Below are 15576 nucleotides of genomic sequence, written 5' to 3'. Positions count from 1 at the left end.
TAACTGTTGAGCGCACGACTTGTGATTGACAGCTACACACGAGCCAGAGAGACAAACACATAAGTTTTCCAAAATCCGCTGGACATTATTATTATTGAGGTTTATTTAAAAAAAGATATACAATGTCCTTGAAAATCAATATTTACAAAAGATAAAATGTACAATGCTTGTTCATAATGGAATATCCCAGCCGTCCCATCATGCACCAGTTCCAATATGGCGGACAGGAGCAGAAAAATATATTCTTTTGTATGACGTACGAACGTCAGATGTCAATATTCATGTTCTTCTTCACATGGTGAGTAAGATTTACCTTTTGTAACAGTCTTTTCGGATATTTATAAGGGAAGAGATACTTATAATTATGTCGGACATTGCTGAAATACTTGATATTTTCATATTATTTAGAAGGACTTGGGGGCGTATCACTCCACTGAAAAAACGTTCTCATTTTCACCTCAGTGAAGTGGGGAAAGTTGTTTCAAGTGCCTTTCCCAAGGGCACAGCGTCAATCAGAGAAATCTAGGGACCCCGGATTCGAACTCAGTACCTCTGGGTTCTGGGCCAAACACCCTGCCTCGCCATAAGCTAGTTCACGGTTGCCTACTACGCATGTGCAGTGTCAAAGGTGAAGGCCCCCGAGACGTGAACAAAACCCGTCAGGGCGTTAATTGTTATGCAAATCTAGACAATGTCGAGACGAGCACTGTTTACAAACCTGGGGGCCTTCATCTTTGACACTTCACATGCCAAAATATTATTATGTTGCCGGCAAAAAAAAAAAATTGGGTTCCCCTTGTACGTGTGATATCAATGTGCAGTTTTCATTGTATGCAAAATATGGTCGTTTGGTCAACTTTTTTTTCAATGCTGCATATGGTAGGCCCCATATATATTAATTACTATATTGTTGCATAGCTCATTGCAATGATGACCATGAGATGCATAACATTATCAAAATGAAAATCATATCCTTGTGGTGTCGTGGCCTAGCGGTTATGCTATCGGATTTGGAGTCGAGAAGTCCCGCCTGGGCTGCGTCCGACGTTGTGTCCTTGGGAAAGGCGCGCCACACAACTTTCCTCACTCCACTCAGGTGTGAATTGGTACCTGACTTTGGTTGGGGAAGGTCGTATTGAGGTCACCTGGTGGCCCCGAATGTGAGCCGCCCAGACCCTTGCTAAAGTTCCACAAAATGCAAGTGTGGAGCAAATATGTATCTGTTGCACATGTGTATTATGTGATCGTAAACCCTGCACCAATTCAGCACTAGAAAGGCTGCCATTGTACTGGTGATTTTTTACCAATAAACTATTATTACTTAATAATTACTACTAATATGTAATTATCTTCTGTTTCTGTATAGGACTGATCTGCTAGTCTGTGAGGATGGACATACCTGAGAGTGTGGTGTGTTCCCACTGTAACACACGTGTGTACAGACAGTGGTTACTGGATCATGTGCAACAGGAACTCCTGGGGGAGACCACGTGCAGCCCTTGTTCAGACCTGGTGCAGACGCTGACTGATTTGTTGTGCGCCCTGCACCTGTACGGACACCTGAAAACACCTGTTGTCAACATCACCTGCTCCAGGTGCTGCTTCAAAGCCGGCAGTGTGGAGAAGTTTGTGGAGCATCTTCAGGTGAGGTGTGAAGAGGACATGTTTTCTCGTAAGACTGTCGCACCTGTACAAGATACAGCTACACCTGCACAGGATACAGCTGCACCTGCATCACATGAGCAGAATAGCTTCAAATACAGAGTCAGCTATAAGCCAAACAGTGCTGGAAAAGAGAAGGGGGAGGGGGGCAGCTGTGAGGAGGCTGATGGTACCAGTTCACAGGGACAGAAGATGGGGGACTGGGACGGACAACAGTTTCAGCAGATGATGAGCACGTTGTTGACAGACACGTCGGGAAACGGACGCCAGAAAACCAGCTCCGTGCAGGACGCTGGCGGACACAACAAAGTGACGATAGACATGGCTTCCGTATGTGAAGACCAAGAGGACGAAACCATCACTGAAGAAATGAACTACGTTACACCTAAAAATCAACCTTTTTCTAGTCAAAGTGCGGAAGAGAAGACTTCAGCAAATCAAGACGACTCAATAGATTGTTCAGATGCAAAAATTTCAAAGACAAAAGTAAACGATGACTGCGATGAAGACTTAGCAGCAAACAGAACAAAAACTAAAACTAAAAGAGTCAGAAAATCAAGAGCAAAGAAGCAGCAACTTGAAACCCTCTTGAAGTGCCATATTTGTGGTTACTCCCAGCAGAAGAAGGAGGGCTTAGAGTCCCACATGTTGGAGAGCCATGGTAAAGTGGAGTACAAGTGTAACAACTGTAACTTCATCGGTAAAAGTCTGAGGAACCTTCGCAGACATCAGCTGGGACACCAGAGGATGCACGAATGCAAGTATGTCATTCTTAACTTTTTGTTGAACTTTTTACACAATCTTTTACATTGTCTCCAGTAGGGGTAGGTACTGGTACAGAAAATTCAGGTTCGGTCCAGGTCCAGGTCCAGAAGGTCAGGTCCAGGTTCGGACCTGGACCTGATTATAGTAGTGTAGCAGTACACCATATTTTGGAGAGTGATTTACTTGATTGCAAGTATATGCATGTGTCGGACAATAATGCCACGTCTGGAACATATTTGGGAAGTGACATATCTTCCACAGAGAAGGATGTTTGCATACGCATATCTAAAGCCTGGGGGGCACTTAACGGCCTAAGGCCAATATGGAAATCCTCATTACCAGACATCATGAAAAGGAACTTCTTCAGGGCTGTGGTAGAATCTGTGCTTTTGTATGGTTCTTCAGCGTGGACACTGACAAAGAAACTTGAGAACAAGCTTGACGGAACCTACACCCGCATGCTTCGAGCTGTGCTCAATAAATCCTGGAAACAACACCCCACTAAAGCGGAACTGTATGGAACATTACCATCCCTATCGTCAACCATACGAGAGAGAAGGTACGGTTTGCAGGACACAGCTACAGAAACAAAGAAGAGCTAGTAAGCGAACTCCTACTCTGGGCGCCAACTCATGGGCATTCCTCTGTCGGGCGACCCCGAAGGACCTACATAGACCAACTTGCTGGGGATGTAGGAGCGAGGTCTGAACATCTAGACCAACTTATGGCGGACCGTGTTGCCTGGAGGGAAAGAGCAACCCTAGTCCGGGCAAGCTGCCCGATATGATGATGGAACGATATAATTTTTTAGGGTCGCACTGTCTTAAAATAAATATACTCGCCTCGCCGTGTGTTGACTCATCCTTTAGGTGTTTCTAGATATGATTCACAGCTAACATCTTCGAAAAAGAGCAACCACGACTCGTTCAATCTGCTGTTTTGTATTTTCTTATCAAGTCTGTAACAATATTATATCTTATTATGTGACCGCCTGCTGGTAGTCTTATAGTTGTTCTGTGAATTTTCTAATCGGTCCAAAGTCCAGTCCACTGATTTTTTCCAGACCGTTTTTTTCGGACCGGTCCACACAAAAATACCAGTTTTGTACCGGTACTGGTACCCAGCCCTAGTCTGCAGGACCCATCATTCTGTCCCGGGACAAAAATTTGCTTGTTGGGACAGAAAAACATTTCACCTCATCTGTCCAAAAAATTCATGACATGAAAGTGATGAAAATGTATTAGCTATTAAAGACAGATTTGATAATGACAATCAACCACATGGGCTACCAAACAGTGAGTGGGATGGATAAAAACTTTAAAGCTGGAGACAGGCCCACATTATACATGTAAATCACTTTTAAACGTATCAGACATGTTTGTTAGGGTAGAGGTTGAAATCTGAAAGGACGTCTACACGTCAAACTTTCAGGCACTTGGGATACGCTCCCACTTTTCACAACATTTGATTAGCTCCTGTACTAAAACAACAGGAGCAAATTGACTTGTTAGCATACTACCTTGTCTTGACTTACGTTGGCTTCTTGTTCTAATAGTTCTTAGAATTGAACCATTTTCAGGCCTCGAAATTCTTTTTTTGGAAAAAGGTGCACTTCAGGTGCACCCAACCCAAAAAATTAGGTGCACAGAAAAAAATTTGGGTGCACCACATAAAATTAAGTTGAATGTCAACAAAACGGGAACTGTTTGACCCTACTGCCTTTCTTATGAACTTCAATCTGTAATTCTGTCCAGATTTCGAATTTCAACCCAGCAATACATCGAATAAAGTACAAGAAAGGCCAGGGTTATATTGCTTTTTCTGATACTTACATTTCAAGAATATTCTGTATACTAGTGTACAAGAGAACCTTTACCTTTTAGAGTATAAAAATATCTAGGTGCACAGTCAAAAAGTAGGTGCACGGCTCCAATTTTGGGTGCACATGCACCCACTATTTCGAGCCCTGATCCTATATGTCTTCACCTTGTTAGCATATAAATCAGAGTTTTAGCTTAAGACCTGGTTCTCCAGTTCTTTCCTTTAGTCATGGAGAAAAGACAGCGGATGCTGTCTGAAACTTCTGTTTCAAAACTTTATCCAGTTGCTTGAGTAACTGTTTTTGGTGTATCTTATTACCTGGCTGTCTAACCTTCAACAACATATTGTGGTTTCTGTTGCAGGTACTGTCAGTTCACAACTCGCTGGCAGAAGAACTTGATCTTGCATGAAAGACGTCACACAGGTACAGGTTTAGTTCACACATGTGTACCAAAACATAACAGGTACAGGTACACTAACAGGTGTTGGTACAAAGGTTTAGGTACAGGTCCAGACCTGCACCTGTAGAGCTGTGTACCTAAAAAAATTTGCAGCACCTGTACATGTACCTAAACTGTTTGACAAAGGCAAAGTACATGTAAAATAACCTGTGGTCTTCAATGATGACAGAAACATGAATATTGGACTTCAGGTATCTTATGTAGAGAACCTATGCTTTCCACAGGATCTTCAAATGGTACTGATTTCAATGACCATACAATATTTTGGTACAAAGAACAATTTTTGTTAATAGAATAAGTAAAAAAAAATGTATATAATTTGAGTGTATGTCTAGTACTATTTTTTTTATGATCCAGTCTTTTGGACCTGTACCTAATATAAATGATTTTCGCAGTACTTAGCCAATACGGGGTACCGGTACACATCGTTACTTTGCACAGATAATACTATTTTCAAGAACACATTTTGAAGATTCAGTGAATGTTATTACTTTGTACTTGTGTACATCAAAATATGTCATGAGCCTTTTTTCCCAGGAGAAGGCATGATAAAATGTGACCAGTGTGACTATGTCACTCCCAAGAAAGACAGCCTCCTTAGACATCAAGTCAAGCATTCAGGTAAGGAAATAGGTGTTGAAAAATCACTGTAGGTTTTTCACAACATTTTGGAAGTACATAGTAATATGCTGATGTTCTCTCAATCACTGTATAGTTTTTAAAGATTGCTCGATGTTCGCAGGTCCCCAAGCCCCCTGGCCTCTATTCTGATTGGGTACATTTTCAGGTGAAATGTACTTGGCTTCAGTTAGAGACCTCCCTCAGATAGCATGTTAAAGTGACAGATGTCTCTGAGGAGAGACACAAGCATGTAAAAGAACCCACCACACTTATCGAAAAGTGTCCTTCTCGGTGTAAGTGGATCAAAATTTATTAATGAATCTGTCTGGTAGTAAATACTCACCTGGTGTGTTGCACCATGCATGATGAAGTTTACCGGCTATGCAAACAGAAAACAAAACAAAACAGATTCTTGGTCTCTTCTTCTTTAATTTTAAGGCTACCAACTTCAACATGATGCAGATATTTGTAGCCTATATACCAACTGTAAGGTTTTGGAGTATCGCACACTGGGGCGTGCCCCTACTCTTTTTTGGAAAGGTCACAGTGCTGGGTTTTTTTACGTGCTTGGGGTCAATATTGCTCTCCTCAAAATCAAACACGGGACCTCCATTTAACATCCTATTCGCGGAACGTCGTCCCTAACCTAGGCTCAAGGTAATAGAGTGAAGAAGGTCGTGTAGAGTGCCTTTCAAAAGAGCGCAAGATTGGTGGCATGGTAGGATTCGAACTCGGGACCACTTGGTTCAGAGCTGAATGCTCTGCTGCTGCACCACACAACCCAACTGATATCCTAGATCGTGAAAATTGCTGGTTCTAAGGTGGAGTGAAGGAGGCTATATATGAGAGGATGTACGATCCAGCCCTCAACAGGAAAGGATGGCTGCTGATCGAAATGTCTGGCACTTGGGACCCAGCCTTTCCCACAAGCTTTAGCTCCTATATAATATCAAAACAATACGAGCCATTGTCTCTTTTACAATACATCAACCTTCTCTTGACTTTGTCTAATTTGTTTCCCTATTAGATCTAAAATAGTCTTCTCTTTATTTGCATATCAATTCATTATTTGTGGTTAAAACCTGCTGTTCGACAAATCTTGCTTGAGTCACTGATGAAAAGTAGTGGATGCTACTTGAAACGTCTTCAACCGTTCCCAAATCATATCCGGTTGCTGGAGTAACTGTTACTTGGCATATCCTATTTACAAACTTGGTACACAATGCGATATAATAATCTATGTATTGTTACATCATGTCTGACTCCTATATCCACATACATAGGTCAATTTCTCTATAAATCATTCCAAAAGCGAGACAGAATTATCCATACATGACTATATTGTAAGTAATGTAACCCATATACTGGTATCAATAATTATCTTCGCCGAGTACTAGTTTGTACTTAAATTTGTAGGGTAGATCAGCCTTGTACTAGTAGTATTGTTGATTTAATGCCAATTACATTGTACCATGTAGGATTGTTGAGCCATAAAGTTCATTGACATTATCTGAATGTCTAACCTTAATTGACATAACCCCACTGTAATTAGAGCTGTGTACCGGTACAGGTCCAAAATACCTGACCCTGCTGTATTGGGTACTGGACCTAACTCAGGGGATGGCCATTTTGACAGATAAAATCACTATGAAATTACCGTGGCAGTGCTCTAAAGGGACTCCAAAGCACAGAAAACACATTTGCATGGCTGGAGTCAAATTTTCATCTGTGTTTTCATAAAAATAATACCTAGCACAATCAAATATCATATTTTTACCAGTTCTAACATGCTTTTATCCTTATTGAAAATCTAGCATTTTCCAAACAAGTAGTTTAGGTACAGGTTCAGGTCCGGACCTGTACCTAAACCCGTGTATCTGTACCTGTACCTGTACCTAAAATTTATTTAGGTACACAGCTCTACCACTGTCTCTCTGTGTCCTATAGGAGAGAAGCCGTTTGTGTGCGCACAGTGCAGTAAGACGTTCGCCCGCAAGGGGGACCTGAAGCAGCACGAGCTGAGGCACGCCGGGATCAAGACCGCCATGTGCCACGTGTGCGGGGACACGTTCTTCAAGAACTACGAGCTTGTTCACCACATCCAAGCGAAACACGACGGGCTGAAGCTGTACAAGTGCGACCAGTGTCCGTTTGAGACGGCGTACTTCCACTCACTGGTCACACACGGGAGGGCCTATCACACAGGTGCGGGAATCTGTCCCTTGAGCTCATCAGTGTTCTCGTCAGGCCTTTTCAGCATAGGGGCCCCCTATGCTGTGATTTGGACCCCCTATGCTGTGGTCTGGACCCCTATGCTGTGTTTCAACCAGCATAGGGGTGTTTTTTTCTGGAAAGAACCTTGTGCCCCTCCATAAATCTTATAAAAAGTTCATATTTGGCTTTAGAATGAGGCTGTAACAGAGGAAAAACTTTACTTCACAAAAGTTATCCCTCAAAATGCAGGAAATAGTGTCTCATTGGGTTATGAATTCAAAAATTTTCCGGGGGAACAAGCCGGACTCCCTACTCTGTGGTAATTTCTTCGTAGCTTGCGCCGCGTAAAGTTGGCCTTCTGTACCTGACCCCTATGCTGTGAAAAAATTCTGGCGAGAACACTGCTCATGCTTTGCATTTTGTTTCCAATCACTATCACTTCAACTTATCTCTGTGAACAGTATAAAGTAGAGTGTAGTATGAAGTAGAGTGGATTCATTCCTCAAGCTAACCGACATCTTTCACACTTTCATCTTTACTAGAACACCTATGGAACAAGGAACTTTGTCATCAACCACAACTAATACCTCTTGCCTACCAAAATGAGTTTGTACTTAAATATAAGTATACTAAGAAGGATATTGTTGTCTGTATATTTATTAGTTAGAAAGATAATGCAGGGAAATTCATTTTTGGAAATAGGTGCACTGGTGCACCCAACCAGAGAAATTAGGTGCAGAGAGAGAATTTTGGGTGCACCACAAAATAAAGTTGAATGTCGGCAAAACATAATTACAAATTTTAGCGCTCTTGAGAACTTTAATCTGTAATTCTATTAGCTAACTTCAAACAAGTAATACATCAAATAAAGTACAACTGTTACAAAAGGTTATATTGCTTTTTCTGATACTTACATCTCAAGAATATTCTGTATACTTAATGTACAATAGTACCTCTACCCTATAGCCTACAAAAATATCTACTAGTAGGTGCACTGGTGCACCCACAGTCAAAAATTAGGTGCACAGCTCCAATTTTGGGTGCACAAAGGTGCACATGCACCCAGTATTTCGAGCCCTGTAATGCAAATATCAATAGGCAATGTTCATGTCAGTAATGTTTGCCCGTACCCTGACTGAATAGGCACTTTGAACTATGTTAAGTGCAGTTTTTTTTTACTAAGTTTCCTTTGATATATTTGATCTTACAGGAGAGAGGCCCTATAGGTGTGACTTTGAAGGCTGTAACTATGGCTCAGCCAACAAGTCACAACTCAACGTGCACAGGAGGAAACATACAGGTGAGTTCAATGAATTTAAATGATTATGAACTGATGTTATCAAAATGTCTTCCCTGCCTTTTTTGGCACCATGACTTGATGAAAAGCGGTCTGCTGGCAAATTTGAAGTTCTCATGAATAAAAAAAAAGTTGAAAGAAATATAGGATTAGGAATCCGGGAAAAGTGTTGCAAGCTTCCCTATTGCTAACACCCACCTAAAAGCAGGTCCCCTATCGCTCGATTCGTTATTATTAGCTCGCTCGCTTTCGTATTTTAATCAAGTCTAAACTACTAAACAGATGCTTGAGACATTCATAGCTTTTAAGGCATTAATAGCAGAAAAGAACTGCTGCAGTCAGATGTGCATATACTAGGTGTGACCAGCCGTTCAGTATTATATAAATCTTCATAAAGGTATCATAATCTGGATATTCTTGTGCCTTTGTTGACAGGAGAAAAGCCATTCAAGTGTACCATGTGCAACTACGCTTCTGCTGACAACGCCGGACTACGCAAGCACGTTAGGAAACACTCCAACCTGCGCCCCTACAAGTGCAACATATGCGACTTCGACACCAAACACAGCTTCCTGCTCAGAAAACACATGGAGTCCGCACACAACGTCATGACGAACTGTAAGATCGGTCGGCGACAGCTAGCTTCGATAGTTACCTCGGACGCTGATTCTATTAAGAACCAAGTGCCGATGGAAGTTTTTAATCAGGATCTTAAGAATATCGCAGACCACGGGACTGGTCAAGATGTACAGCAACCAACTGCCACAAGTATTGGCAGGCAAGAGAAAGAACTTGCCAACCAGGGCTTTTTTTAGAATGTAATCAATTATGTAAATACTTTGCGTTTGGGAACGCATCTAAATGCACCTGTGCTGCAGTGCAATGTGAACCAGTCAGAATTGCCTTGAAGAAGGTGACAGATGGTCACCGAAACGTTGGTTGAATAAATCTCTTGGTTGTGTAAAAAGAGTCTTTTTATTCAGTAACCAATTACAATTTTTATGATGAAAATCTTAAACACGGCTGTTACAAACACTGGTCTAATATCTTCTTTTGGATGTGTAGAATATGCAAAGAAGGACAAAGTGCTACATTAATTGCCATATGGTAATGAGGTGCAAATTGGCTTGTTCCCTCCATATGGTAGTGAAGGGCCATGGAACTGGCTCATTCTCCACCATATGGTAATGAGGTGCCATGTGATTGGCTCATTCCCTATCGTATGGTAATAAGGTGCAATGTGATTGGATTGTTAGCTCCATATGGTAGTTTACTAGGTGCCATGTGATTGGCTCTTTCCCCGCCATATGGTCATGGTTGCCATATGATTAGCTCATTCCCTGTCATATGGTAATGAGGTGCAATGTGATTGGCTCATTCCCCATCATATGGTATTGAGATGCCATGTGATTAGCTTGTTCCCCACAGTGTAACAGATATGAGGTCAAAGTGCCATGTGATTTGCATGTTTCCTGACATTATGGGATATGAAACAGATACTGTAAATGCAGAAATGTTCGTGGGGATTTAATTTCGCGGTAGAGAGAAAATGAAGTGTTTGCGGTGGTTTTGAGTTCGCGTTTGAAACAATAGTAGCGTTACAGTTACACAAGGGAATGGCTTTTCGGGGTAAAGAGTTCACTGCAAAAACCGCGAACATAAAACCACCGCGAACATTTCTGTGAGTATACATACTTGTTGCTATCAGGTGTAAACCACTACCATTCATTTAAATGGATTATGTACATAGCAATTGAAGAAGACAACCTTTTTTTTTACTGTTCAGTATAGTTATTCTCCAAGCAGAGGTTAGGCTCGGCTTGTTTTAAAACGTCTTTTTAGGCATTTTTATCAGGCTTTCTTTTTTGTCAAGTTTCCTTTTTGTCTGCCTGGCAACCTCTGCCTGGAGAGTTATAGTGATGATTGTATGTGTTACATAATAACAATGACACACAATATGCTTAAAACTATGAATGTTATACATGTACATATAATAGAATGTATAAAAACATGATGGTGCTTTAGTTTCTGTATTTTGAGATGCTGATTTTGATATTTGAAAAATTGAAGGGGATATGGCAATCTTAGTAGAATGTGTCTTTTATTATAATGTGGAAAAATTAATATTTGTTGCTTGATGACTCCAAGAGTCATTTGCTTTTTGTCTATTATGATAAATTTATAGGTATAACTGTTGTAATATTTGTATATAGGCTGTATTGACATTGACTTCGACTTTTATTTAAATTGTGCTGTGTGACTAAACTCATGTTCAGGTTTAGGTCCGGATTTAAATCCAGAGGTTCAGGTTTAGGTCTGGAGTCTCTCTGGACCTTATAAGTCCAAACCTGAACCCATGGCATATGTGTGCTAAACATATTTTTTTCCTGTTACATGTAAAATTGCATATTGGCATATATTTTACATGCAATTTGAAAAACATCTAAAGTATATGAAACTATATACATTTTACAGTTAGTAGCATCCTCGTCCACCAGGGCCTTTCCGCTCTACGTTACATCGCTCGCGGAAAAGGCCCTGGTAACACGGGATGGCATCCATGGTTTTTGCAGGTCGACGAGACTTGCTGATGAATAATTAATGAGCTAATCCTTATTTGGGACAAACGGCAGTTGTAGCTAATGAATAGTTAATGAGCTAACCCTTATTTGGGACAAACGGCAGTTGTAGCTCATAAATAATTAATGAGCTAGCCGTAACACGTAACCTGATTGGTTGATAGCTTCCCAGCGTTCTTTGCGCGTTTGCGTCCGATGAGTGGAAGCAAATGGGTTTTAACCCCTCTGATTGGCTGAAGCTGTTTTGGAGGCTCGACCTGCAAAAACCATGGATGCCATCCCGTGTTACCAGGGCCTTTTCCGCGAGCGATGTAACGTAGAGCGGAAAGGCCCTGGTGGACGAGGATGAGTTAGTAGTAAACACAAAGATTCAGTTATAAACACGAAAACAACAATCTTTTAAATATTTTTCCAGTGCAAATTTCTTGATCTAAGGAAGGTTTAAGATGGTTTAAAACAAATATGAGAGTTGAAGCGACAGATTTTTTTTCAAGTCCGGAATTGTTTCCATACGTTTATTTTATTTTATTTGAACCTAAATGTTAGGTCCAGTCCGGTCCTGGGTTTAGGTATGCAGCGCTTCTTATAGAGCACTAGGCATTATAGAAATTAAAACAAAGCAAGAGAGTACATATAGCAATTCTTACTGAGTGAGTTTGAATGATCATGAAAAGATGGACATGTGACAAAATCTTGTCTGAACTTTTTCTGTGAAAAAGAAGTTAAGAAGGCCTCTCCTTTTGTCATGTGTTGTACGGTGTATAGTTCTTATCCAAACGAGCATGTAAAAGTCAGTATTAGTAGTGACTTCAAGTCACACAGCAAGTAAGACAACTGTCAGTTGGAGAAAAAATTTTGTCTTTTACAGTAATAACTGAAGATTTTATGTCTACTAGCTTACTTTATATCATTGTACTAAAGATAATTCCTATTTGTTACATGTCCACAAACTTTGTAAATACTAGTATTATCTAAGACTAAGGATACATTCAATTGCTGTAAACAGTAGCAGAATATGTCTTGCTAACTATAAGTATGCAGCTGACCCAGTAATATATGTATCTACTGTGCAGATGCTGTACATGTATATCAATGAAGATACACATGTATGTAAATGTGCAATTCTATTTGAAGGCTGAAGGCATATTGCAAGTAAAGCATGTAGTCTGAAAGTTGTTGATTGTAGTTTATTTACATTTTTGTATGGTGCATCTCTTTCCCACTCCATCTCTGTTTCTCTCTCACACACACATACACACACACACACACACACACAGACACACACATACACACACACACATACACACACATACACATACACACAGTGTCACACACATACACACACACACCCTCTCTCTCTCTGGCTCTCTCTCCTTCTCTCTCTCTCCCCCTTCTCCTCTCTTTCAATCTCTCTCTATCACACACGCGCACACACACACACACACACACTCTCTCTCTCCCTCCCTCTCCATGGCTCTCTCTCCCTCCCCCTCTCTCTCCCTCCCTCTTTAACTATGTCTCCCTCCCTGTCTCCCTCTCTCTGACTTTATCTCTCCCTCCCCCTCTCTACCCCTCCCGGCTCTCTATGCCTTTCCCCCTCTGTGCTTGTCTAATTATGACAATAAAGGGCTGTCTGTCAGAAAACGGGGCTAATACTAAAAGTTACAATCTCCCATTCTCACATCTGCTTGAAGTTTACGCCAGGCCACCACGCGCACCCACCCACGTACGACATACACACCCACACCCCTCCCTGGGTCTATTTTAGGGTGCATCCTAAATTATGGCTAAACCGTGTGGTCATCTCACTACATTTGGGGGTTCCGACAATACTTTACGCTGAATTCAGAAGAACGTTGACCCCTGGTAATGCGCTGAAATAAAGGATTTGGTCCCCTGCACCATACAAATTACGTGGTTAAGACGGTTTTCCCTTCTAATTACGGGAAATAAACAAGATAGGCTGCCTACGCCTTACGGAAAAGAGCATGCAGACCTAGTCTCCAACCAGACCCAATAGATTGCAAAGACCGTATCCAACTGGAAGAAGGAGCTTGTAATGCAATCTTGGGTTGCGAAACGTACTTCCTCTGCCAGTTTGATACGGTCTTTATGCAACCTATAGATCTGCTTGGAGATTAATGCAGACCTACTCTCCAAGCGGAGGTTGGTGGGGAAGATTGTGACCTTTTTATCATATGCTCCGTGTTTTGTGGGGAGAGCGGACAAAGACGGAGCATATGATAAAAAGGTCACAATCTTCCCCACCAACCTCTGCTTGGAGAGTAATGCAGACCATCCTACGTGCAAAATATATCTGTGTATCTGTAATAATATGGAGGCAGGGGTGAAACGAATTTTCAAAACAGTTTTGTCAATGGCAAGATTATAAGGATGAATTACGCTAGTGATATGGATGAACTAGATTTTCGAAAGTTACTAATTAGAATGGCGATCTGTGTAAAGGAATTTACAAAAGGCCTTGTCGATATTAAGACACATTAGGACGAATGACGTTAGTGAGAAATATCAAAGAAGTCAAACTTAGGAAGGAGACCCGGGAAATGAATCTACAAAATATCTTGTTGATACCTTAAGACACTTAAGGGTGAATTACGTAGTAGTGAGGGATGTTTTAGATGTCAATATTAGAAAAGCGATTAGAGGAAGGGAATTTACAAAAGGTCTTGTTGATATTAAGACACATAAGGACGATTTGCGTTACTGAGCGATGTTCTAGATGTCATAATTAGAAAGGAGATTTGGGGAAAGGAATTTGCAAAATGTATTGTCGATATTGAGACACATAAGGACGAACTGCGTTAGTGAGGGAGGTCAAAATTAGAAAGGAGATTAATTTGTGGAAAGGTCTTGTCGATATTGAGACGCATAAGGATCAACTATGTGGGTAGGGACGTCGATGGAAAACATTTTTTTCTCAGTTCAGAAACTGTCTGGACTGAGAATATCTAGCCTGCTATCCTAGACCAGTTTCCAGCTTTTTTGCAAGGGTTGCGACAGTCGGAAAGCGGACAGAATTAAGCTGGAAACGGATAGATACTAGGTATTATTAAAGGGCATATTACGTATAACCGTTAAACCAAGGAGGTGGTTTGTTAGAAGCCTTGAAATTGGTTAAAGAAGAAGATGAAGAGCTTTATTGCACGACAATTGTAACGGGTACAAGGTATGGCAATTTGTAGATACACAACAATCGAATATTTCTAATATTTAACAATTTCAAAGGACTTATCGATAACATGAATAACAATCGATCTAATAATGTACACTCTAATGGCTAAAACAGTATACAATGTAATGTTGACGATGATAGTATTCTGTGTCAGGAATGTAAAACAATGTCTGGTTTTTGCATAGAGTTGTATGTAAATTGGCCTACATAGGTAGATATATTAAACCAATATTAATATCAATATCAATATTAAACGCGGTTGAAAAGTGATCTGTTTGGGCAGCTCAGTTTTCAACCGGAACGTGACTAAAAATCATGTTACTCTGTTTTTCTTGATATTCTTCCAGATGGAGTAGATGTTAGTCCAATAGGTTAATGTGTGAAAGGTTGGCCAACGAAACAAGCTATGATCAATCATAAAATGATCATAAACAGCCAACAAAATGAACTTGACGAAAGCTGTAAAACTGAGACTAGTAGATTGAGCAAGTGTGTTTGGGGGGCAACCTAAGCAATATTAGGGCGTTGAAAGTCGTATTTTCAAAATCAATTTTCTAATGATTTCTATCCATAGTAAGTTGAAATAACACTATCGTATTTCATATCGACCATCATGGAGCAAAGATGTCATGTCGTTGTGTGGTGGGAACTCATTGAAGATCATTGAAAATCTGAGCACTTTGCCCCCAGCTATTATTCCAAATCTTCCGAACATGCACGATTCTGACCGATTAGTCCCGAACGCTTCCGGACAATTAATATTTAAGCACGTGGCTTCAAAAGCTAGCTTCGATTTGATGAAGGAGGCTAAAAAGATATTAACCTCTTTGAGCTTTAAAGGCATCCAGAGCATTTTATGTGGCTTGAAACTTGAACAAAAAATCTCTAGTCATTCCTGCACATAGTAAGTTTCAATAACACTATACCATTACATATCGACATTAAAGGAGCAAAGATACGATG

At 40.7% G+C, this 15576-nt stretch overlaps 1 protein-coding gene across 1 annotated transcript; it reads left to right on the top strand.

The window, feature by feature from the left end:
- Positions 1–1377: 1377 nt before the first annotated feature.
- On the top strand, positions 1378–11147 carry LOC136420784 (zinc finger protein 773-like). Its single transcript, XM_066407885.1, has 6 exons — positions 1378–2423; positions 4611–4672; positions 5247–5330; positions 7278–7535; positions 8755–8844; positions 9277–11147. Exons 1-6 carry the CDS (start codon positions 1390–1392, stop codon positions 9654–9656), a joined length of 1908 nt encoding a protein of 635 aa, XP_066263982.1. The 5' UTR covers positions 1378–1389; the 3' UTR covers positions 9657–11147.
- The last annotated feature ends 4429 nt before the right edge of the window (positions 11148–15576 follow it).

The sequence above is a fragment of the Branchiostoma lanceolatum genome, chromosome 15 (assembly GCF_035083965.1).
Source record: "Branchiostoma lanceolatum isolate klBraLanc5 chromosome 15, klBraLanc5.hap2, whole genome shotgun sequence".
In the NCBI taxonomy this organism is placed as follows: Eukaryota; Metazoa; Chordata; class Leptocardii; order Amphioxiformes; family Branchiostomatidae; genus Branchiostoma; species Branchiostoma lanceolatum.
The sequence above is the reverse complement of the archived record's forward strand: the minus strand, read 5'-3'. Positions and strand labels throughout refer to the sequence as shown.